General features: G+C 41.9%; 1 protein-coding gene across 3 annotated transcripts in view; it reads right to left on the bottom strand.

Moving 5' to 3' along the window:
- PDE10A (phosphodiesterase 10A) overlaps positions 1 to 26730 on the bottom strand; it is a 231585-nt gene that overhangs the window by 59660 nt on the left and 145195 nt on the right. For all 3 annotated transcript variants that reach the window (XM_004769572.3, XM_045080063.1, XM_004769573.3), the window contains 7 exons: positions 26038 to 26087; positions 13870 to 14010; positions 11481 to 11636; positions 9972 to 10022; positions 8895 to 8953; positions 6969 to 7020; positions 1758 to 1900 (listed from right to left, as the gene is read on the bottom strand). In XM_004769572.3, coding sequence (XP_004769629.2) covers positions 1758 to 1900; positions 6969 to 7020; positions 8895 to 8953; positions 9972 to 10022; positions 11481 to 11636; positions 13870 to 14010; positions 26038 to 26087 — 652 coding nt within the window. The remainder of the gene's footprint in view (positions 1 to 1757; positions 1901 to 6968; positions 7021 to 8894; positions 8954 to 9971; positions 10023 to 11480; positions 11637 to 13869; positions 14011 to 26037; positions 26088 to 26730) is intronic.

Below are 26730 nucleotides of genomic sequence, written 5' to 3'. Positions count from 1 at the left end.
TCCTAGTATCTTTGCTTCTCTAATTTGTTAAATTTAAAAACAATCAAAATACAAGCATTATTTGATCACATTTAATTATGTTTAGATATCTAATATCAGCACTTTCTTTTATAAATACATTCTTATTTTGTGAATACTTTTCCAATTACAATATCACCATAGTACATGCACTCATTTCGAAATTAGTTAAGAGCTCTATAGCCCACAAAATCTACAGATTTCAATAGCTTAAAAATAATTTCCATAATATCACATTTTCAATATTATAGGAAATAACTATTATTGAAATAAAGCTCAAACTTAAGGAAGAAAAAATAAAAAAAACAAAAGACAGTTGACACAAAAGAGAATTGACTTTCTTAAAATGGCAAAAAGTGAGCCCAACATTGTGTAAAAAGCAAGCTTGCTTTGTCCTGATTTTCCTGTGGTTTGAACAACACGCCAAGAACAAATTAGACTGCTGTAGGCAGAGAGTGTCAGAATGCATTTCCTGATTTAGGCTTGGCTTCCCTGGTCTGCTATCTCCGGTCAGATCGCTAAGAGGCAGGCCCTTCCAGCAACGGCTGGCATGAACTGGCCAACTGAGAGCGCGGCAGCCCAGCAGAGCCCCCTGGTTCTCCCACGCTTGTCAACACAAACTTCAAGTTATTGTCTCCGAGATGAGATCGTTATCAGCCTTGGCAAGGAACACCTGAACCTTCCACAAGAGAAATGACCTGACCAGACTGATTGACTAAGGTCTAAGAAACACAGAAATCAAAAATAAAACAAGTAAAAATAAAAATTCTGAATAGTGGCTCTACTTCCGAGTTCCGTGAGTGTGGAGTACAGGATCCGTCCCCGTAGGGCCCGGAATGGGGAGTGCTCCGCGGCAGGCAGTGCGGAGGACTGGTTTGGGACCCGTTCTCGCTCCTGTTCTTGCACACCTGCGTGGCTCTTGTATGTGACAGGCCAGCGAATAGCAATGCATAATTAATAAGGAATAGTGTTTTGCTACAGTGTTGTCACTACCAACTTTGTATTATGATGTGGAAATAGTTAAGCAAGATACATAAGCAAAAGGGGTGCAAATGTCTAAAATAAAGGCCAAGTTTGGAATGTTAAGCTTGATTCTTAAAAGTCTGGCGGCAGTGCTCCTTGTAGATGTTCCGATTTGTGACAAAAGATTGAGCAAGCAAGCCTCTACCCGTTAAATGTCACTCTGCTCATTTACGTGACAGAAACTGCCATTTAAACAACAAAGAAGGCTTTAGTATCTCGATGCAACAGAAGTGTGCTGGGTGACCGATTAAGCCAACTGGTCAGTTATAGAATAATGTGTTTTAAGTCATTAACTACACCGGGTCAATTTCCACTGTGGTCTGGACTTGGAGACAGCCCCGTAGTATGCGAAGGATGGGGCACTGGTTTTTAAGTATGCCCTGTTCCAAGATACAGGAAAACCCTGCAGACTCCAGGTGGGATGAACCTTTACCTACCTGGGAGCACTAGTAAGTTTTTCCAACATGATTTCCAAAAGGACCGCCTCCGGAAGACGGCATTTCCAGGAGTGACGCTAAAGCTTCCTAGGCGCGGTTTCGCTGGCACTGCAATGTCATTCCCAGAAGTACTACCTTCAGGAGGCGGGTCCTGGTGGGAATGATATCACAGTATGACAAGTACTGTCAGCACACCTGTGGATAGGCACAGAAGAGTGGGTAACGGGACACCCGCACAGCTGCAGTGACCGCGCATGGACACTCTACTTCCTGCTGTACCTTATCTCTTTGGTCTTCTTGAAGATGGGTTTTCCTTCCTTTTCCTCTCCAATATCAAAAAGGTCTGAATATAACTCCTTGTTCTTATGGTCTACCTGGAAAAGTGCACAGCGGTCTGCATTCACCAGATTTTTTGCATATATCTAAAGACAAACAATAAAACAGGAGTAAGCCAATGAGAAATTCGGAGTTTAAAGGCAAACTTTAAACATAAATATAAATATATATAAATTATATATAAATATAATATAATTATATATAAATATAATTTATATAAATATAAATCTCAGCTGATCTATACTTTGTGGAAAATTAGCACTCTAACTCAATAAATACAGGTACACGCTGTCTGTCCCTATTCGCGTGCGGACGCTGGAGGATGCCAGCGTGAATAAATGAACAGCTGCTTGCGCGCGTGCCGTGGGCTGGGTGTGCAAACACTACAGAACTTTCCTGTGAGCTGGAAAGCAGCTGCTGGCCTCACTCCCTCCGAGCCCTGCTACACCGCGGCCCCTCCCTTCCAGAAGCTCTGGGGCTCTACCCTCACGCCTGGTGCCAGCCTCTGTCAGCTCTGAGGCCGGCGTCCCTGTTGACTGGCTGGCATTTGTGACGCAGCAGTTGTCAAATACAATATGAAATACAACTTCTAATGAGGTTCACGTTCACGTCTGTGGCATTTTCCCTGCTGCACTAAATCATGTGTAACAATTATGAAGTGTTTACTCTGTGCCGACACTGTCACACCCTTTAGGTGTCTTCCTTCACTTAATCCCCACAATCATAATATTTTTATTTCCACTTTACACGTTAGGATAACCGAGGCAGAGAGGTAACTAGACTCGTCCATGTCACATGCTGGTAAGGGCAGACTGGGTATGTGAACTCGCACCAGCTGTTTTCATGGCCTCTGCTCCCATAACGAGTAGGCTTTTTCATTTCTAATTGGAGAACTGTATATTCATCTTGTCATTCACTTGTTCATCAATTTCCTTCCACAATTATTTCTTTAATGCCCCAAATACCCCACTGTCCCCTCGGGCTGAGCCCGCAGCTGCGGCGCAGTGAGCACATTTACCTCGACTGAGAGTTCTCTGGGAACCTCACCTCTCCGCGTTTTCGACATGAAGTTATTCCCCAGAGAAAAAGAGTTGATTCTCAGAAGAAAACAGCCATCACCAAGTCTTTGCAAGAGGACATGGGCCACCTTGTGGCCAGAGAAAAATACAAAATCTCATGTAAAACTACTCTACAGATTGAATAAAAAGAAATCAAGACAGGTTAGGTACCCTGGTTCATCCCCAGGGTATTCACTTGTCTCGACAAACAGTACTCATTCAATGAATACTGACCAAGCCGGGGACTAAGCGCGCTGGGTATGATCAGTACAAGAACTAGCAGTTCGTCTCTTTCCACTATCCTGAGAGTTCTGGGACAGCAGAAACTGCAGCTTGTTTCCCCCACAGTCTTCCAAAAACCCAGCACAATGCCTAAAGCAGAGGTCAACTAAGTCCATTTGCCAAATCGAGTCCATTGTTTTTATACATGAAGTTTTATTGGGAAGGCACTATGTTCATTCCTTTACGTATCGTTTGAGGCGGCTACACGGCCGTTGAGGGACGGCAACAGACTATGGCCCGGGAAGCATAAGACTTTACTATTTGATCCTTAACAGAAAAACATCTACCAGCCCTTCGTTTAGAACATGTAAGATCTCCATCACCTAAGAGCCCTCAATAACTGTTTGGGGGCGGATGAACGACAGAGTTAGGAAGACTGAAATGGGAGTGCATTGCTGGCGATCAGAAGAATCACCCGTCTACTCGGCAAACTCATGCCGTCTCGAATCATTAAATAATAACGATGATCCTACACTCTTAGAGATTACAGTAGGAAAGATGGGGTTTGCATCCCTAGTGCCTAGGTCATGTTAATTGCTTAATACTTTGGCATAATTTATGTTACTATTTATAAAGACCCGAATGGAATGGACGATTTTTCTAGAAAAAGGAAATGAATCAAGAAGGAGTCGAAAAATCTCAACAGAACAGAATCATGAAGACAACTGTATAATTGTCAAAGAATGATCCCCAAAAAAGGCCTCAGGCCCAAGTGATTTCAAGAATGAGTTATGTAAGAATCTTCAACAAATAAATTCTCATCCAGTTTACAGTATTCTACGTTCAGAAAGAACAAGACTTTTTCAGTTACTTTTAGAAAACCTGCCACGCACTGATACTGGAAATTGATGCGCTATAAAAAAAGAAAATCACAAACCGATTTACCTTGGAAACAGAAGAAAACTTATAAATAAAAACTTTCAGCAAATTCAACCTAGGAATAAATCAATACATTACAATATCTATACGCATATCTAAGCCCCTACAACACCTGGCTTTGAACACCGACAGGGCTCGCACCCAGTAGACCCACAGGGCGGGTATGCAGACTTAACTTGCCTCGGGACCAGCGCAAAAGCAGCAGTTTGAGAAGCTCCTAGAATGTATGCGAAGGAGAATCATTCACTAATTTTGCAGTGTCTGCCAGATGAGCAGGAGCCTTCTGGGACATCCAAGCGCGGGTGGGTGTCATTTTTGCACTTGCCCTGGACCTTGCGAGTGCCGGTGGGCAGCGCTCCGGCCCCGCACTCTCCTGTGGCCGTGGGAAAGCTGGAGGACGTTCCCCAGCCCAGTGCTCTCCCTCAGCCTCGCTAAAGCTGGGGGGGGGGGGTGGAGTCTGCTCAGGGGATGCCCCCTGATGGTCTGGCTCGGGTGGCCGCGGAGGTGGTGGGTTGGCTAGCATTCCTGGGTCCTATACGATTTCACAACCGGAAAGACCATTCTCGGCAGGCTACTACCCCCAGGGGTAGACACAGACTCAAACACACACAGACACAGACTGAAACACACCCCTCGTTTTCCTGTGAAAAAGGCCTATTTACTTGTCCTGAAGCCTCCAGCTGAGGACCAGACACAGGTCTGCCACACACCAAGAGACTACACAGGAGCCATCTGGGACAGCAGGGCGGGGACGCCCTCTCCGTGCTGCTACAGCTCGCTGGTACCTCTCAGAGAGGAGCTCACAGATTGTCTGGACAAGTTCCTCAACGTGTGCGCTGCTCCCACCTAACTTTTGGGCACGCGTGTTGCAGGTCGCCAGCAGGTCGCCAGCAGGTCGCCAGCAGACACCGTTTAACTCTCCCTTCTCTTCCTAACTTGCTACGAGTGTGCAGTTACTGGGTGTTGAGCAGTATAAAATTTATGTGTGTCATTATTAAAATGATGTAACTTTTCTTCCTTTACTTAATTAGAATAAGGAATTATATTACTTTATTACTTACTGTTCAAGCACTCTTGCATTCCTGGGGTGAATGCTGTTTAGCTTGATGTAATCTTTACTCCTGGATTTGTTGTTGTTATATATTTTTGACTTTTGCATTGATATTTTGCTCAAAGGCTTTCCTTTTTTCTATCTTTAGATAATACTGGCATTAGGTTGAAAAGCTGGATGGCAGCCAGCACTGATGAGAACGTGGGGAAACTAGAGCCCGTGGGCACTGCCAGGGGAAGTAATATGGTGCGACCGCTCAGAGACAGTCCGGCAGTTCCACAAAAAACAAAACACGCACTTATCACAGGACCCAGCAATCCCCCTCCCAAGTATTAACCAAAACAACTGAAAACAGGTATTCAAATAATTAAAAAAAAATGTATGCAGATGTTCAAAGCAGCACTTTTCACATTAGCCGAAATGTGGAAACAATCCACATGTTCATCAGCCGGCGAAAGGACAAAACTGTAGTCAGTCTAGCCGTACAATGCAGTGTGACTCAGCCGTAAAAAAGAACAGAGTCGTGGTACTTGTTACGGCCCGAGTGGACTTCGATAACAGTGTGCTAAGTGCAAAAAGCCAGGCACAAGAGGCCACACATCACCTCTTTTACGTGAGATGTCTAGACTAGGTAAATCCACAGAAAAAGCAAGTAGATCAGTGGTTGCTTAGGACTGGGGGGCAGGGGGTGGAGGGAGTGGGGCGGAGGAGGCATGAGTCGGTGACGGCCAAAATGACAGGGAGCGTCACTTTGAGGTAACGCAAATGTTCCTAATTGACCGGTGATGGTTGCACGTATCTTTGAATACACTAAAAGTCACTGAATTGAACACTTTAAATGGATGAATAGTGTGGTATGTAAATTATATCTCAATAAACCTGTTTTTAAGAAGATAATCCTAGTCAACGAGTGTTTCCTATACTCCTCGTCAAACCATGTCAACTCGTATATTTGTATTTTTACAGTTTAATATTTTCCACTTCTTTACAAACTTTTTAAATTTTGTCATAAGCAAGAAAATTATTTTTTACTCTGCAATTAGGCAGGCTTTTCATCCAAATAAGACCGTCAATATAACTAATTATATAAGGAATGGGCTGAGAGCAATAAAGAACCCCTAATGTTATTAATTCCCTTCATAAACTTTGTCTCCACAAGACACAGAGCATATCACACTTCATACTCACCTGCCATGATATCCAAGAGAAACACATCAGTGCACACCATGAAGCCCAGAGATAAGCCTATACGCCTATAACTTATTGCAAAGGGTTGCAATCCTTTGAGAAAAGACCAGGAAAACGGGAAGGAATGAGAACCCATATCAAAGTACACACAGGGCAAGCACGGTACCCAGCAAGCCTGACCCTGTGGTGTGCGCGGACAGGCCACTCTGCCTGGAAGCCACTTCTTTAATGGGGTCTTGCCAGAGCACCAGAGCAGCAACACAAGAAAACATGGATAAAAGTCTACTTCTTAATGGCTTTCAGCTGCAAGTGCCTATCAGTCTGCCAGACAGGAGTAATTAAGATTAAAACTAAACAGATCAAGAAGATCAAGAAGAGTCAGTTGGGAGTTCCTAGTGTAGTTGGTGTGTAAAAGGTATTCCGCAGAGTAGAAGAGGGACCTAAATGTCTTTTCAAAGTATAGCTCACCACTGAATAATGAAAAACTCAGATATTTTTCCAAAAGTTACTCAAGATGCCTCCAAAATTAATCAAAAGTGACAAATAAATCAGAGCAACACCTCCGCTCACTAAGCACCCTCTTCTCATCGTACTTAACACAGCGTATACATCTAATACCTGAAAATATTCCACCACGTGTTAGGACACGAATCTAAGGGTTAAATACAATCATTTTCAAAATAAAAAGCAACCTACCATTATGTGTTCAAGTAGAGAGTCTATTGCGACTATGTTATCAAAATATGTCCTGAAAAAAGGAACATAAAACTGGTAATTAATCTAAATGACACAGAACATCTGAAAATAAATACATTTGCCATTTTTGCATACATTTAAGCAAAAAATGTAAAGATATATGTTGACTTCTGTCCTACTGCGGAAGCAACCAATAACACTACTTTAGAGAGATGAATGAAACTTTATCATTAACTTTGGTATGAAGATCTCTAATTTCAGAGGATGAATTAAGTCATTACTTTACTAGTAAGTACCTATTTTGAGAGAATGTCTGTAGTATTTAACTAAAACTATGAAGGGATAAAATTGGGCTCACCATATTTAATATTTTCATGAATATCTGAAAAAAAATTTAAATTTGCCAAATCTTATTAATATAGTCAAAATGTAAATTATCACTGAAAAACTGGAATGTTAAAATGTTAGTGTAACTGTACTGAGAAAGCAATGGAATTCATTTGGGAAGAAACATCAGGATACAAGAAATGTTAATAGCCCATTGACTGTGCACAAGTAAATGATATATTCATTATTATAAATAGCAAGTAAATTTTTTGGAGATACATGGCACCTACATCAAAACGTCAACCTGATAAGCAGATGAATCATTAAGTATGTATTTCAGGGACTGTGTTAATTTGGGACCTATTGGCAAGGTATTGCTTTCACTTGAGTTTCCTGTGAAGTTAGCAAGGTACTCAGAATTCAGACAACTTAATAGCGATAAGCAATGCCTTTGGTTGAGAAGACAACACTTTTTCTTCAGCCTGGGGCCAGCACGACTTCGCTTCATCTGTGCACTGAGGAACGCACTACAAGGAAGATGGCAAAGGGTGGCTGTCCCCTGGGGGGGCTTACGGGGACCAGCCGGACCGTGAGGACTCGCAAGACTGTCAGAGACCTTAGCAAAGGAAGGCGCACAGCTTCCCTCTCTCTGTGCTCCGACGTAACAGCATCCCGTGTCCCAGAGACACGGTGCAATTCTCCCTCAGGGACATAGCTGGCGTGCGGGGTCAAATGAGAGCATTCTCACTCCCAGGCTTCTCTCATTTCATATTTCAAGAAATACATGCAGCACAAAGCAGCAACTCCAGGCTAACTAGGGATGGGAGTAGAACGCTTGCGAATGGTAAGTTATAAGCACTGCCAAAGTGATCTATGAGAGAGAATACGGTCAGTGCTGCTGCTGGTGGAAGAACAGGTATGTATTTCCTCTTTTAACTTGCCAGAAGACGTGACCTTGAAGTGCCCACATCCTGCGGCATTATTCTAGATTTCACCAATTCAGTAGATGGGTCACATCTGTGGACACTTCCTTGTAGCAGGCAAAACCAGTTATGAACCTCGAACGTAATAAACATCTGGAAGTGCTTTCACCACCAGCCCAAGGAGGTTTTTCTAGGTCAGATTTCAGGGAAATGGAACATTTTCTCTAAAACGATATCTGAGCTTCCATACATGGGAAAATTAAAATAATAATTCTGATAATACGGTTTACTTCACTGACATTGTAGATAATGCCAGAGAGGACTTTTTGGAAAGTAATAAACTAGAACATTTCCTCCTCTTCTACGGCTCTCGGTATTCTCATACAAAAATAGAAATACTTAGTGTCTTTAACATTCTCTAGTGACTCGATTTAGAAAATATACACCAAATTGCAAATTAACATTATCACATACACATCCGGCAGTCCTTCACTTGTAAAGTGAACACGGATGAGAATGTAACTTTATGGTCTGAAACGTGAACCTGAAATGTGAATCTCTCCTACCAGACCACTTCCTGATGGCAGTGGACAGTAGTGGTCTGTCCTTGTCCGAACCTGCAGTTAGCGTGAGCCCCTGAGCAAGACCTTCTGCAACCCTAGAAACGAACACTTACTTGGACACATCAAGTAGGAAGTCATTCAGTTCCGTCTGTTTAGCAAGGCCTCTGCATACCTGCCGACCATAGAAAATAATGCCTATTAATCCTAAGAGATTTCTGCTTATTTAAAATAGCAATTCCTGCATACTATTTACCTTATTTTATTTCAAAAGACGTAACACAATCCCTGCCTATGAAGCAGTAAGGCTATTAGTGACACGTCATACTTCTGCTGACATGCGCTAAGCTCTGCTCTCTGTGCTCTGAGTCACCGTCTCATTGAATCACTGCCCCGCAGCGATCGGGGACCCGCTCTTCTAACGGAGGCACACGGAAGCTCGGAGCCGTGCCCGCTCCGGAGTTACTAAGTGAGGGGCCAGGGTCCAGACCCGGACGGTCTGCCTCCAGCCGTGCTCTTTAAACCACTCCCCCGTGCAGAAGCGACACTTGGGCACAGACTGCACGTGGACCACACACAGTCGGCTCTGCACGGTCCTTGGTCCTCACACTACCACCCCGCAACTGGGCACGTGATCTGCTCCCACCACACGCCCGGGCGTGCTGAAGCGGGAAACAAAACAGCAGTGACAAGAACCGGAGGATACAAAGCTCCTGTGCCCCGGACCCTTGAGGTCTAGTTGCCAGGAAACTTGATAAAAAGTTTGTGACCTTTTAAATTACATCGTATTTTCAAGAGAGCCAGGTATTTTAAACTTGACAAGAATGTTTTTCACATACCCTTTAGTTTAAAGGTTTAGGAAACAGAATCATAAAAAATGTACTATCAATGCTATGGCCAGTGGGAGACCACTCCTTTGTTTTCAGTGGAAAACAAAAGCCATCGTGGGACATATGCCATTTACGGCACAGATGATTAATAATTACATATAAATATAAAAAAAACAATGGCAAGATATTTAAGGCAGGGAATAAGTAAATACAAGTGAATAGACACAAAATTTTAGAAATAACAAAATACCTAATATCCAAAAATAACATGTGAGGGTCGTTTATTAACCCCCCACCCTGTGCCCCAGTGGCTGTGACTCTTTTCTGTTTAAGGGCGGCCCTAAGAACACCCCGAAGGCACACCTGCACCTGATGTATTGCTACGGAAGCCCAGGCGAGATTGGCTGTGGCGACCTAAAGAAAGAGGATGAAACACGTTTTCATTAGTCGCATGCAGACGTCTGAACAGAGGGCTCTAGCACACATGTCTACGAAGCATTTTCTGAGGCCAGTGAGTATTTGAATATTTTGCCAAACACAGAGGATCAAAAAAGTACAACATTTCTCTTTTACATTCCCCGCCTCTTTATAACTGAGTTTAATGTCCTCGCTCCTCTTCACTTCGGATAAAAAGCAAGATGAATTGCTTTAGAGAGCTACCATCCAATGATTTTCACATAAAATAATTATTTTTCAGTATACCAAAAATACTACTAAAACAGCCTCAATCATCATCCTTCTACAACGATGATCGAGTTCTAAAGTTTTGCTGACAAATTCTCCAACGACTAGCTACTCTGCTTCTTCTACTTTTCATTCGCTTCCCAAACATTCACCGGGCGCCTCTTGGGGACCAGGCAGCGCTCCAGGTGCTAGGGACAAACTGCTCCCACCCTGTCACCTTCCAGAACAGCTTATGGGGGGGCTGAGGGAGAAAGACAAGAAAAACAATATGGGAAGTGCGCAGGGTCCGAGCGGTGACAAGGGGCTCCAGAGACACAAAGGCACAACGTGGAGGTACACGAGGTGTTCAGGGGAGGCCTCCTCCTCCCTGACACGCGACGTGTGAGGACAGTCCCGAAGGAGGCGGCTGGGCAGGGGACAAGGAGGAACGCAGAATCCCAGCCGACGTGGGGGCAGACGCAGAGGCTCCGCGCAGAAGCCAGTCAGCCTTGCTCAAGGGCCCAGGGTGGCTGGAGGCGAGGCGCGGGGCAGGAGGCGGCGCGGGCAGGCCCCGGGGCATCTGCACGCGGGGAGCGACGGATCGCTGCAGTATCTCGGTTCAGGACTACTGAGCAAATTCTGATTCAGGGAACACTGCCTGGAACTCACTGTTTCCAAATGTGATGCTGGAATCTTAGCTCGGGATGTCCTCTAGGAAGAGGACATTTTTAGGAAAACAAGACAACCAGAATGTGAAAACTCTCCAAAGTCCTCCTCCTACTTTGATTCACAATATGGCACAGTTCTATTTTTACTGTTAGAATGGATTCTTACTAAAATAAGTTACTATATTTCTAATTTAATCAGTTTTCTCTCCAAGTAACTACAAAACAAAAATAAAGGTTTTTAAAAACCATCAAATCAGGGGCGCCAGGGTGGCTCAGAGGGTTAAGGCCTCTGCCTTTGGCTCGGGTCATGATCTCAGGGTCCTGGGATCGAGCCCTGCATCGGGCTCTCTGCTCAGCAGGGAGCCTGCTTCCCCCTCTCTCTGCCTGCCTCTCTGCCTACTGGTGATCTCTGTCAAATAAATAAGTAAAATCTTAAAAAAGAAAAAACCATCAAAACATTGTTAAGCACATGGTGATTTTAAATACTCATTCGTTTATTAGCTGAACAACACTAACGAGTTCCTCAACCGGCGAGCCTCACCTCCTGGTGGCTCATACAGAAGGCTTCTTTGCCCCAGTGCCGATACAGCTCGAGGACGCCGATCAAATCGCCAATGGCAGTGACAATCGGTAAACAGAGCACCGACTGGATACGAGTCCCCGACTCCAGTCCAGTACCTCTCGGAAATCGCTCATCCTGAGAAATCCAAGGAGAACAAGATATACGTTCAGTAAAAGAGGTGGAATCATTATGTCAGGATGCTTATTGCTGCCAGAAATTGCCTAATACTTGTAATGAAAAATGGGCAGCCCTTTTCAAAGGAAACCCACAAAGGCGGACACCATATGCCACATTTAAGGAAACGCTCATCCTCAGCAACAGGTGCCCACATCACATGCTGCTTTACTGCTGCTTTAACCCGGGGCAGGAGAATCCAGTCAACCTGGAATATGCATCAATCATGAGACAATAAACGTAATTATGATGGCTAACACATAGTTAAGCATCACCGTCTACGTACTGGAACTCTTTCAAGGGCTTTACCGGTGTATAAATATCGTATGAAGGAAAATATATATAAAAAATGGTTTCTCTTCTATTTTGAAGGTTAGAATAACACAGAAGTGCATTTTAATAACAGTCATTCTGACTGAATCTCAAAGGCTCACATGAAGTATTCAAATCATCCAATAATTATCAATTACTTGTGAAAAAAGCAATTGGTTTTTTGACTTTTAACTTTCTAGCTTAGCAAATCACTCAAAGGAAGACAGGGAAATTGAATGAATTGATACCCAAAGCACCATTCCGTTTATCTGATTTCTGTTTTCTGTAGGAAGCTTTTCCTAAATCAAGAACAGTACAAATACCTATTTGTAATTCACAGATCTTTTGAAAGCCTGCATATACAATGGAACATTTTCAAATGACAACTTGTATAGTATCTACTTTTAACACTTAATTGAAATATAGTGACATATGACATTATTAAGTTTAAAGTATAAAACTGTTGATTCAATATATTTATACATTGTAATATGACTGCCATTGTAGTGGTAGTTAGCATTTCTATCTTGTCGAACAATTATCTTTCTACAAAATTTTATGTGCTTTAGAGAAAGAGAAAGTGCACATAAAGAGGGGGCAGGGGCAGAGAGAGAGGGAGAGAGAGAATCTCAAGCAGACTCCAGGCGGAGCAGAGAGCCCGATGCAGAGCTCAGCCTCACGACCCTGAGATCATGGCCTGAGCCAAGACCAGGAGTTAGAGGTTAACTGACTGAGCCACCCAAGTGTCCCACATCTTAATAATGAAGATCTCATCTTTCAGCAACTGTCTTCATCCATATCTCTATCTGCACAGATAATTAGTGGCAAAACTAGAATTAAAACCCAGCTCTTGGGACTCCCACTCAGCACTTCCCCCGAGCAATGTCATAGCACCTCTACTAGAGTCATTGGCACACTTGTCCATTTAGAAGTCTAGGCTTAGGTGGTACCGTCTCATCAGAACGCTCACATACTGTGCGGAAGACCGTCATGTTCCCTGCACGCGTGTCCTTCGTCAGTGTCCTCCAGTACCGATCTGGGCTTGCTTATGTGCTTTCCTTTGGCTAACGCAAAGTAAATTAGATGAAAGCAGAGGCTTGAAAACTCACTTGCATGTTTCACTTACTCTCCGGAACCTCTCCACCACTGTGAGAACATTCCGGGCCAGCTTTCCTTAGGGGTAGGGTGGGGAGGTAGGGGACTGACAAACACAGAGAACTGAGGCCCTCAGCAGCCAGCCAACTGCTAAGTGACGGCCAGTTCAGATGCATAAGCAAGCCCAGCTGAATACAACCCAATCAGCAGGATGGCCCCATGCACAGACACATCAGAAGTCACAGGTGGTTGTTGCGGGACATGACTAAAACCTGGGGGAGCATGGTACACAGTATCCATAGCCATCTTGCTAGGATGATATAACACAGAACAGTGATCATTTAGTTTACATCAATATAAACATACATTTTATGATTAACTGTACTGATATGTGTTAAAATAAGAACTATTCAAATCTAGCTCTCAGTGGGCATATGATTTTTTAAAAAGATTTTATCCATTCATTTGACAGAGAGAGAGAGACCACAAGTAGGCAGGGAAGCAGGCTCCCCACTGAGCAGAGAGCCTGATGTGGGGCTCGATCCCAGGACCCTGGGATCATGACCTGAGCCAAAGGCAGAGGCTTTAACCCACTGAACCTCTCAGGCGCCCCAAGATATGATTTTTCTGAGGATAAATTTTAGTTTATATACAAATTCATTTATTGACCTGTATCTTACTCTAATGCTTTTATAAAATGGTTTGAATCATAATATCAATATGATATGTCAGCTTTATAAAATAAATACTTCAGGTTACAAGTGTCACAGCGTAAAAAGCCATTTACCCCAAGGATGTCCTCCACTAGCAATGTTTTTCTGGACTTGGCCACGTAGGCAGAGGTGGTGGTCCCCTGGGCAATGGGCCCAGCAGGGATGAGCCGGGGCTGTCCTTCTTTGATTCCAGGCGGAGTGAAGACGCACAGACTCTGGCAAGAAGAAAGAACATGTTTAACAGACCTCCCTGCGCTCGGAGCTGCAGGACGACTCCTAGATCCTACTTATCATAAGCAATCAGTGAGCCAATGGAGAGAGACAGGAAATGAGGAGGAAAGTGCTTTGATCGAACGGGTGTGTGAGGTGAAATTCTCTCTCACATTCCCGAGAGGACACATAATACAGGCTAGATACAGGACTTCAACGAATGCCTCGGCAGAAAAAAAAAAACTCTTAAAGTAGCTTCCTATTTTGATATAGAGGAAACAATAAAATGGAAAAAAAAAAAAAAAAAGTTGTCCTTGGGGTCAAGGTACTGTCGAGAAACAGACATCAGGCTCGACCTCCCAACCTCCCCTAGAGGCTGGACTTACACATCTGGAGACGGGATCAGGGACTACAAGTCAAATTAATTTGGTTATATTTTTCATTTTCCTTAAAAATCTTTTTAAGATTCAATAATCCTCTTAAGCTATACATGTTCCTACCAATGCTTGCTATTACTAAGCAAATTTATTGCTTAGTAATTATTTATTAGTAATTAGTAAGCAAATTTATTGCTTAGTAATAGCAAAAATCCAAAGTATTCTGGACAAAGCTGGGTACAAGTTTCCCTTTTCAATGATTAGGTAGAGAAGGTAAAATCCTGAGACTATTTTAAGACTAAGTGTTTTTTAAAAATATGATCAGTTATTTTGATTAAATCCAATATTTTAAATAAATTTCTACTAAGTAAGAATTGCTAATCAAAACAAATCACCTAGAGATTGGGGGCAATATTTTAGCATAACTGTATTATGACTAGCTACTCGATCTGAAAAATATTAAAGTTCAGGTAAATTCTCCCAGCACTTTAATCTTAAATTGGACTGCTGGAAGTTAAAGTCTGAAGACCTCTGAGGCAGTAAGATTAGATAATCCTCTTAAGCTGTGTTCCTACTAATACTTGCTATTACTAAGCAAATTCTAGCTGAAAGCACTGAGCTGGATATAATTATACACTTAATAGATGCCTGGTTTTCAAGCTCTATAATGTCAGTGCACCCCTTCTCCCTAAAAAATCTTCCTATCACAGTAAAGCCTAGGAGCTGGGAGTGGGGAGACGGGAGGGAGGCAGAGCACAGGTGCACCCCCAGCTGCTTTAAATAAATCATTATTACTTAGATTCGAAGCTAAGTTCAAAATATTTTATTCTATATTAGTTAGGACTGCGCTTACACAGCATTTGTAATTAAGTACAATCAATGCCTATGGGAAATACATTTTAAAGATTCTTTTTAAGAGATTAAGTTAAAAATGTTTATTCTGCTTTAAAAAGATCTTTAAAATGTAACTACATATAAGACAGCAAAGGAAAATTTCACCGTATTTATTTTTAAAGAGCCTAGAATTCACGTCACCAGTTTTAGAGTTACCGCAGTTCCACTACACGCCAATACGTGTGTGGTATAGATGACATCCAGACTTCGATGAGATGTAGTGTCTGTCCCCGCCACAGTAAAAAAGTCAGTGAGCCGCCCTCTCTTAAGAATGAGGGAAGGGCAGAAGAGTTGTTCCAGAACAGGAAGAAGGAATGACCGCAAGAAAAGCACTATAAAGGATGTGGTGTATTTAGCCTGAAGAAAAATCAGAAATGATCATGATTTTCTCAAACTCTGAGAAAGTTAATCACAAGAAGGATGCTTTCTTTACCAAAGACGGAATCTAGGAAACGAACTTGAACACAACTGAGGGGTTTGCCTCCCTCCTACAGAGCTTCCCAGGACCATGACAGAAGGTAAACTTTGGGGCAAGCTCCCAGCAGCAGCTTTGGATTTTTTTTTTTAAGATTTTATTTATTTGACAGAGAGAGTGAGCACAAGCAGGGGAGCAGCAGAGTGAGAGGGAGAATCAGATTCCCCACTGAGGGGAGAACCCGATGTGGGGCTGGATCCCAGGACCTTGGGATCATGACGTAAGCTGGAGGCAGATGCTTAACGGACTGAACCACCCAGACGCCCTGGATTTTTTTTTTTTTTTTTTTTAAATAGTCTTTGGCTTTGTTTGTTGTTTGAAGATCTACAACAGACATCTCTTTTGGATGACTTTGCTATATGCTCTTTAGGGCTAGATTTAATAATATCTACAAGTTATAATTAACCTTCAAAAGTCAATAACCTAAGAATAGCTAATATAATCCTATATTTTTAGAAGGTCATATCTGTAATATTATAAAATATTTATTTATCCTTTCTATGTAGGGTTTCTATCGAGGCATGAGAAACAGATAGCAAACACTGCACCAAGGGTATATGGAAAGCTATTCTAGGTATTAAGCTTGCTGACAATAAAAGGTTTAGAAATCTTTCAACTGGTTGATTGAATCTGAAAAGTTGTAGATAATAGTTACCAAAAAATTAAATAATCCTTTACTGTGGAAACTTTATCTTTGTTTTACCAATGACCTTATGATTTTTGTTCATATTTATCAAATAGAAATGCTTCCAAATGACAGCCAGAGGCCAGTGCTAAGCGGACTGAGAAATCATCAGACGAAGGCCGAAAGCCCAGGCGGGAAGGGAAAATGAGGACCGACCTAGGACTGTCCCTCCTTCTGCCGTGGCTTCAACTTCTCCCCTCCTTCTGCCGCGGCCTCAACGTCTCCCTCTGCATCACTGCCTTCCCCCTCTTCCGTTTCTGTGTTTTACTCCATACAATTCCCTGCGCAAAGGTGCACCATGTGACATCCATTTCCGAGGGAAGATCAGCCGCTGGTTTGAATTCCGTGTTCCGTGACAGCACGTGCTTTCTGTCCTTCAGGACCTTTGCCGCTGACCGCACTCATGGGCAGCAATTATTGTAAGTGGAAAAAGTCAGGAACAGACCTCTAAATTAGAGGCTGAGTTTTGCATGGACTCAAGGGATGGGCAAGATTCATTAAGCCCAGCTTTATTTACTCTCCGGAAATCATCAGATGGACAGCTGTGTACTGAACAGTCGGTCACTCCTTAGTAGTTACGCTACCACCGTCGCCACATACTCAACCTGAGAACACGTGGGTGTTTCCGAATTCTCAGAGCTGTACCGGTCAGTCAATCTGTCCACCACACTGCCGGAATGACTATAAACTTGTCGTACATTCTGTGACCTGACAAGGCAAGTCTTGCTTCAGTTCTTAGTGTTTCAAAGTAATCACAGTTGATTTGATAAGATATAATTTGCATCTTTCATTGGCAAAGGGGCTGCATTACTGAATTAACCTATATGGGTATAACTAAGTACTAGGGAAACTTACAAAGGAAATAGTAACTTTATTTTTATTTTTTATATTTATTTAAATTCAGTTAATTAACATATAGTGTATTACTAGTTTCTGAGATAGAGTTCAGGGATTCATTAGAGTAAATTTATTTTAAAAAAACATGATTTTTGACATAAGGGTTTTTCCTGGGATGTTCAGATTATTAAGATAAAAAACAAACTATTTTATAGGAGGGTGAGTGGAAACTGCTTTTTATCAAACATCACCACACAGTATTTTAGAACGCATTCAGACTACTATGCATGTACTTACATCATTTATGTATAAAATGCCATGTTGAACTGAGTCTCTAAAATTAATTCCTGCGCTCATACTGTATCATCTATGAAAGCTTCTATTAGCACAAACATATTTTAGGGGGGCTAGAGATAAAAACAACTAAAAACAAGGAAAAGTTCCAAAGTTTCAAACCTCAACCACCTCTACTCTTTCCGGGGGGTGGGGGGGGGGGAGACAAATCACCAGCGTCCAGAACATGCAGCTTGACCGGTCCTGCTGTTGGTCTTTCTCTCCTCTGAGGGTTCTCCCAGGGCCTGACTGACTGTTAGTCCTCCGCTGCCGAGGACCGTCAAAGAGACCGGCCATGGGGTGGGGGGTGGGGGGGACAAATTAGCTTCTTCAGTTTTTCAAAGAAACCCATTATGAACGAACCAACATTTCTGGAATAACAGCAATTTTTAATACTTATTTCTAAGGTTAGGTAATGGAAACAATCATCATAACCAGTAGGTTGACTCAATGAAGCCATAAGAAAACATTCAAATTACAAAAAAGCAAATTAGGAGAAAAAGATCTGGTGGAATATGAACACTAGAAATGACTCAGAATTTATTGAAATAACGTGATTTTTTGATGAAATGGGAAAATCCGGTTCATTGACATCAATTAAACAGGTCAGGTTGTAGACATCATTCTGATCTTCCTTCCCATAAACAATTCAAAGACTACTTTATTAGGAAACTTCATTTCTTATGTTAAAGGTTCAATTCGCAATCAGTTAAGTTTTAGAAATTCTTTAAAAGTCTACTACTATTTAGGCTTTCCCTGGAGTTATTTTTCTCACGAGACACTAGATGGCAGTGGACAGTAAATGAATTTAGATGCACGCAGCTGGCCGGAGCAGCTGGCCCCTGGGTTCACCTGGGACTTTAAAGAGAGAACTAACTCTGCATGAGCCTTAAAAATCAACCTTATTTATGCAGCATAACAAATAGCGTGGAGGACATGGGGAGATGGAGAGGAGAAGGGAGTTGAGGGAAATTGGAAGGGGAGGTGAACCATGAGAGACTGTGGACTCTGAAAAACAATCTGAGGAGTTTGAAGGGGCGGGGGTGAGAGGTCGGGGTTCCAGGTGGTGGGTATTATAGAGGGCACGGATTGCATGGAGCACTGGGTGTGGTGCAAAAACAATGATACTGTTATGCTGAAAATAAAAAAAAAAAATTTTTTAAAACTGCTATAAAAAAAAAAAAATCAACCTACTGAAGTTCATCGTGTGGTTGAAGAAAGTCATGCAATTAGTTTAAAGTACTTGCTATAAACTGGTTTTTAACACCAATATATGAAAAGCTATCCAAAACTTTATGAGTTTGAAAGGTTTTCAGCTTTTACAAACAACTCTTACAGATAACATGAGAAAAATCGTAATGATACTATTATAAAGTATGTTATGTATCAGAGTAAAAGACTCAGAAAACAGAAAAACTGTACAAACAGCAAGTTTAATTAACCAAGATCTTATCATGGAAAGGATAGGTTTTTTTTTTGTTTTTTTTTCCCCCCCAACAAATAGTTCAAGAATACCTTATATGCATCATTACGTCAGTCTCTGCTAAGGACCAGGACATAGAAATTCGCTCCTTCCTCTCCTAACTCGGGATTTCTCACAGACGCTGCTTCGGCCCGAGAAACCTTGATCCCCCTTCTTACCTGCAGTGAGAGGTCTTCAGTCATCTGCCCGCCAACCCCTGCTTCAACAGAGCTCATCATCTGCCTTGCTTGTAAGGGGAGCACCTGAGCACCCCATCAAATTCAGTGTCCCAGGATACCCTGGCTTTCTCTCTGTGTGTACGCAAGACCCTGCACACTGAGCTGCGGACTTCTCCACTTCCTCTACTGGTTGTACATTCTTTGAGGACAGGAACGGTGGTTTGTTTTGTTTTTTATAATCTTTGTATGCTCAGCAATTTAGCATAGCTGTTTGGTATACAGCAGGTATTTTAAGTGGTTGCTGAAGGAGAAGCATTCATGACATAACATTTAACCAATGGAAGTTAAATTAAGATTTAGGAAGTTTAAACATCTTGTCCAACTCACAAAGTGGTGACCTGGAACTCACATGGGACAATTCCAGAATCAGTTTTTGGGAAGTGGTCCTTCTTCCAAGCTCTGAGACAATGCACAGGAATTCTCTCTCTTGAAGGACGTGCGGCCGAGTGTGAACAAGAAAAGCACAGGCAAGATCTAATGAGGGAAACTACTCTGGTTCGTCACTGTTCCCAGGGGCAGCAAACGGCCTGAACCAGGTTTGTACTCAAAAATCAGTCTGAAATATATGTCCTAGTGGCTTTTTAAAAAACTTTATTTTACCACTGTTTCAAGTTTCTTCCGTTTACTGGTCCTATTAGGTTTTCTATGATCATTTGCATTCAACGTATTCAATGGGACAATATATACTTTATATTATATATATTACATATACATCATATATTTAAAAACCTGTCCATTGTGTCTAGATTTCATATTTATTACTGCACGCATCCTCTTTTAACTTATCTTCATTCCACCTATTGCTGTATCTTCTAAATTATTAAACATAAATATTGTGTTTTCTCTTCTTTAGTAATTACGTTAGCAAATAGCTTATATCTGTATAGTCTTTTTTTTTTTTTTTTTTTTAGATTTATTTACTTATTTGAGAGAGAGAGGGGTGGAGGTGCAGGGGGAGAGAGAGAGCCCTCAAGCAGACACAGGGCTCGATCTCACGACCTGGAGATCACAACCTGAGCCAAAAGTCAGACACTCAACTGACCACACCACCCAGGTGTCCCTATGTCTGTATAGTTTTCAGATTCTCTTGTTTCTTTTTCTAAATGCATGGATTAAACTAAATGCATGGATCAAATCCCAAGAGGGCAGAGATTTTAATTTACTACCGCGTCGCTAGTACGTGAACACTACCATGTACTCATACCTAGTAAGAACGTGCTGAATTAATGAATTAATTTTGTCTCTTATTTATTAATGCATAAAAAATGTATATAAGATGTTTAATACTTCAAGAATGTGGATTTTCTTCTATGAACAACTTTGTCCAGAGCTTGAGCAATACTACAATTCATTTTTGTAAATATTACACTCTCAATATCTCAATAAAGAGTCACATTACACATTATTTATATTAATTCCCTGTTTTTTAGCCATTATAGGGATCTGAAATTCTTAAATGGAGGCTAAATGCATCAAAATGAGTCTAACTCAAAGAAGAGAGGGAAATCCATGTTGGTAAGTCCTAAAATTAGGTAGATACATTTTTTGGATAAATCTACTCATTGATACTACTAACATTCTCGGAGTTGTATTTTTGATCTGTCAATCCTAAAATTATTATTGTACTCTTCTTTTTTGGGGGGGGGGGTGCTTGCTTTACAAATTTTGATGCATCAAATATTTACAGCATAAACTTCATAATAGCTCTGCCTTCATGCAGACTACACACTTCACAAATCCCAAGGGACCTCTTGTCCAATTTAACGCCTCTCTTCCCCAAATTCCACTTCATCATGGATCTTGCGTGCTTGCTCTCCTTCTGCTTTCATTTTTCCGGAATAGATTTGCTCCATCTAAAATTACCTTTTTAAATTTTATTTTTATTTTTTAAATTATTTATTTATTTGAGGGAGAGGGAACACAAGCAGAGCGCAAGGAAGGACGGAGAGAGAGGGACAAGCAGACCCCCACTGAGCAGGAAGCCCGATGCGGGGCTCCATCCCAGGACCCCGGGATCATGACCTGAGCCGAAGGCAGAGGCTTAACTGACTGAGCCACCCAGATGGACCTAAAATTGCCTTTTTATTTTTAACTACTCCTGAGTCCTTTGTTTATATGTGTCTCTGTAAAAGAGAAGGCAGTTGTGGGGTTTTTAAATCTAATTTAAGACTTTTTCTTTTGATAGATGGGCCCATTCTACTTACAATTTTGTTGTGACATATTTTTGTATGGAGTGCCACGATCTATTTTATGTTTTATTTTTAGTGTTTTAATACTACTTAGTTTGTTTTCTATCTTTTCCTTAACTTTCCATGTTTTCTTTAAATGTTTTTCTCTCTGGTAATACTGATATGAGGTTTTAATTCTAGTGGAACTTTTGATATATTAAAATGTTTAAATTCTATTTCTTAATGTATCAATTTAGAAATTATTTTTGCTGATTCTTATTTATGAAAAAAGAATTTAATCCTTGTATAAGAATTTTATAATTCCTCCCATCTGTATATTAATCCTCGATATTTTTGATATAGACTAAAAACTTTATCTCAGTCCACTTGGGTTACATTATTATATTTTTTTCATGAAATCATATACATTCGGTTATAAGTGTGAGTTGTTTGAGGCTTTATAATTATGATTCAAAGTCCTGAAGCAATTTTTGAAAAATATTTATAAATATCTATAATACGCCACCTTGTATTAAGAAAATACACACGTATCTGCTCACATGGGCCTATATACATATATATACACATATATATGTATATATATACATATATAATATTTATATAGAGACAATATATTTCATTGAATATCGTTAGTTTACATTTTAAAGTATGTCAGCATCTATTCAAGCAATAGGGCAGATTAGATAGTATGATATTCCTGAGAAACATAATTTTAAAATTATTTAAAGGCTGGACAAAGCACATTTTACAACCCTTTTAATGCATTGCTGGACTGAGAAGAATGGATGGAATCCACAGAAGTCGAAAAAGAAGCCAATAGAGGAACGTTGGAGGCAAGCAAATCCTGAGCTGGACTGCTTTTGAGAGCAGCAAAGCCTAGTTGTACTGACCTCCCCTTAGGAAGCCACTGCGGCAAGCAGGACCCCTACAGGGAGTCTGGACTTGCCAGGGGCCAACACCTCATTTTAGCTGGAAGTGCAACTACACTCACAGCCACAAGGAGATTAGTAGGACCCCAGATTATCTTGATTTACTGCTAGAGGGAAAATAAAAACATCTTCTGTGAAATCATAACAGTGTATCCTGTGGGTGTACGGCTTGAATCCATACTACTTTGCCGCCTGAACAAAAACCTCATGAGATAATTTAAATAGTCCTGGATTAGTGGTGCCTTAGGTGACTGGCGAAAACAAATACACATGCTGTGTCCACGAAAGGAGCTTAGACAGAGTCCTTAAGAATGGCCATTTAAAAAGGCCCAAGGAAGATTATGATTCACAGTTAAAACATAAAAGAAAATAAAACACACGAGCAAATAAGCCGCCATCCATGAGAGATGGATGAAACAAAAGCCAAGAAATGTAAATTCAGAGAGAATATAAAAAATAAGAAAGAGATGGGCGTCTGGGTGGCTCAGTGGGTTAAGCCTCTGCCTTCGGCTCAGGTCATGATCCCAGGGTCCTGGGATCGAGCCCCACATTGGGCTCCCTGCTCAGTGGGGAGCCTGCTTCCTCCTCTCTCTCTGCCTGCCTCTGACTACTTGTGATCACTATCTGTCAAACAAACAAATAAAATCTTTAAAAAAAAATATGAAAGAGGCGTAGAGCTAATGTTAAATGTAGTTATGACCCAAGAAACATATGACAAACTTAAAAAAATATCCAGGGAATAAAAAAATTATACTGAAGATTGAGAAAAACAAAGCAAGAACCCAAAAGTAACTGTGCTGAAGTCAATATACAGAGAGATAATTCTTATCAATCTCAACTTTACAGCAAAGATTTATTTCAAGAAAATGATGACATAAAGACATACTCAGGTAGACAAAAACTGAGTTTCCCATCAGCACACACTCATCCAGGGAAATTCTACAGGACAGAAGAAAAGTGGTTCCAAATGGAAGACTTGAGACATAAAAAAAAAATGAAGAGCAAAGAAAGAGGTAATTATGTAGATACAGCTGAAGAAACACTTCAGGCCTGGGAGGCTCAGTTGGTTAAATGTCTGACTCTTGATCAGCTCAGGTCTTGAATGCAGGATCAGGAGTTCAAGGCCCATGCTGGGCTCCACACTAGGTGTGGGACCCACTTTCCAAAAGGAAGGGAGGGAGGATGGATAGAACACTGCACTGAGCTTCCGACCTCAGGCAATAGCTTCTTCTGACCCACAGAAGTCCCGAGGGCAGGGAAATATTAAGGCACAGCTGCCTGCGCAGAACACATTCACAGAAAAATGTGAGCACGATGCAGTGACTATCCCCTACAAGAATCCCTCCAGGAAGACGAGGTCTGTGCCTCCATGAAGGCCACATTCTAGTGAGAAAGTGGGACGATCTCACGAATCACGGATAAACACATAATCGCAGGCTCGGCTGAAGTCTCTCAAGGAGAAGCGTATGGAGCTCACACCCGGGGAGGAGACGGACGTGGACGCCCGGAACGGGGCTGCGAGGCCTGGCGCTGCTCCGCTGCTCCCGGGGCCATGCTGCTGCGCAAGGCGGGAGGCAGTGGCCCCGAGCGCCGGCCACAGCGAGACCGACCGAGGCCAGGAGCGCGTGGAACACCGAGCCGGCGGGCGCCGGGCCGGGATGCAGCGTCCTCTCCCCTCGAGTTACGAAAGTAAAAAGAATTAGAACTAATAAACGTAGAATATACAGTTTATTGTGGACACAAAAGCTTTTTCTAAATCACATATTCCAGGAATGTACATATACTCGGGCTTGTAAAAATAAAGCAACCCCCCCCAAACAACAAACAAACAAACAAAAACCCCAAAAAATGAAAAAAAGAAAACACAAAAACCAAAAACCAAGACAGAGAAATGACTAAAAATATGGGCTTCGGAAATCTAAATCCAGGCTCTAAAAGCCAAGCACTCCCCGAGGCTCGCACCCCCCAGAGCCCTGGGCTCTCGCCGCCTGCCCTTCCTGACCTCCGCAGACCACTTGCCCGCTCTCTTTCACACCGAGCAGAAGAGGGTCACCCCACCAGCCGTCTCAGCTGCAGGGTTCACTCACTCCTTTTCATGGAAACAGCTAGAAATGCTGAGTCCGGGAAGCAGGCTTCAGCAGAGAACTGGGGTGGTCCGAGTTTGGGTCACAAACAGCTGTGGCTGAAGGGTAAGGGCCACGTGGTATTTACTCGGCTGCCGAGGCCAGGCCCCGGGACTTGTCTGCAGGTCCCAGGGGCGTCACACGGGGATGTGCACACTCATGACCACCCGAGCTGACATACACACCCGTTCAGTTTAAACATAACTGCAAAGTAGATCAAAGAGGTAAAATTTTGGAAATAAGGTTTTAGAATGAACGGGAAAGAACGAGACCCACTGGTTATTTTAGTGGCGTAGCCATTAGCCTGAAGTATCATTTGAAGTGTTGAGAAGCAGTAGCGATACCTGAAGAATTCAATTTAACAAATAGTCTTGTTCTGTACATGGAAGACATGGGGAGAGATGCTGGTGAGTGTGAAGATGAGTAAGGAAAGGTCCTGGTCCTAAGGAGCTTTTAATGCTGGAACATAAATTTTTACTATGCGGAGGGAGAGAAAGGTTGCAGAAACGAAGAGCATCCATTATGGGTTCAGTAAATCAGCCAAGAAATATTTTTGTGCAACTACTGTTCGTCCTTTGACTGCTGTATTATTCAGGAGTGCTATCAAACATCCCAGAACACTTGCGTCTCTCTTCCTATTAACATTTTATATAATATAAATAGCACACATTTTGATTACTCATGAATACAAGTATTACATTGCAAAAATACATTCCAAATCTCAAGTAACGATGCCTAACACATAATGCACAGCAAAAATTTTCCAAATATATTTATAAATGATTTCTATATATTTTGACTATGAACATAATTCTTACTGGTACAGAACGTTCTGAAATGTTACATATATGGTTTTAATATCAAAACAAAAATCAAATGCCAGTAGCTGAATATCTTGAAGTACTTTTTAAAAGTGCTTTGTACACGCTGCATTTGATGGTGGCCTGTGCTTTGAGGAAGTTAAGCCAGAAACACAGCGCCCAGCCTGTTGCACAGAAGACCGGAGGGCCCGAAAAGCCCCGTGCCATGGGCAGTGTCAGCTACAGCCACCACAGCTCGGGGACCCCCACTTAGTAACTCTGTCCCCGCACTGCTGGGGTTTCCTTAAAGAAATCTGGGAAATCACATTAAAAACGCTGAACTTTTGTTCTCATTTTCCTCTACTGCAGAATGTGCGGTGCAAGGGCAGAGCCCACAGCGCTGAAACAGCTTCTGCACCCAACAGTCACTCTGGAAATGCCAATCCTAAGACAGGATACCATAAACCAAAACTAAAGCAGTAAATAAAGTATAAGATTTTAAGCCCAAAGATCCTATGCTATGCTGGGAAACTTTCAGCTGGCAAGAACTGTACATGGAACGGGAACAAAAAATAAGTTTGAAGGACCCAATTCCCCCGTCTCTGTTGTCTATAACACAGTGCATCTGTTTACAAAAGCTTACGACATTTTCTTATCTAGAGCACCAAAATCTAAATTTAGATACTTACATTATTGCACTCTCCAAGGAAATACAGTGCAAATCCATCAGCTTTTGTGGCTGCCAAAGTAATAAGAAGGGAAGAAACTAATCTCAATGGAAGAACAGAGCACATATGAACTCTCTACGGCGAGACCTCAGAAAGGAGTCTCTGTGACAGGACTTATGTTAACACAAGCAATGGGCATGCAGTCGCCGAGCGAGCTAACTCGTGGCTTGACTCAGTCCCGTAATTAGAGCATTTTCGTTCATCATTCATCAGCTGTTGGAGACTTTAGGACGTGACATCCTCAGATGCACACAGCAGCCAATGTTCTATGCGACAGTGTCTCTGGGAAACTTTAAATATCACAACTATTGGAAATATTTTTAAGAACTATATTTAATTTTTAAAGTACAAAAAAATACCGGATGAGATATTCATAATAATGAAGGATTGATAATAGCATCGACCCAAAAGGATGGTGTATATATATATACACATCCACATGTCATCACTGACGAGACACGTTCCTAACACTGCTTCGGGGCCATCGGAAGGCAATTATCCCGGCAGAGAACAGATACTAACCCTAACTCCTGCTTCACACTTTCGTACTCATGTGGCCTAAAATATTTGGCCCGTCTGTCTTTGACACAGCTTCCTCATCAGTAAAACGGTGATAACAGTATATAAGCCTGTCATCTCCCAAATAAATTTAAA

This window comes from Mustela putorius, unplaced genomic scaffold, assembly GCF_011764305.1.
Source record: "Mustela putorius furo isolate JIRA1106 unplaced genomic scaffold, ASM1176430v1.1 tig00000450_pilon_pilon_pilon, whole genome shotgun sequence".
Taxonomy (NCBI): domain Eukaryota; kingdom Metazoa; phylum Chordata; class Mammalia; order Carnivora; family Mustelidae; genus Mustela; species Mustela putorius.
The sequence above is the reverse complement of the archived record's forward strand: the minus strand, read 5'-3'. Positions and strand labels throughout refer to the sequence as shown.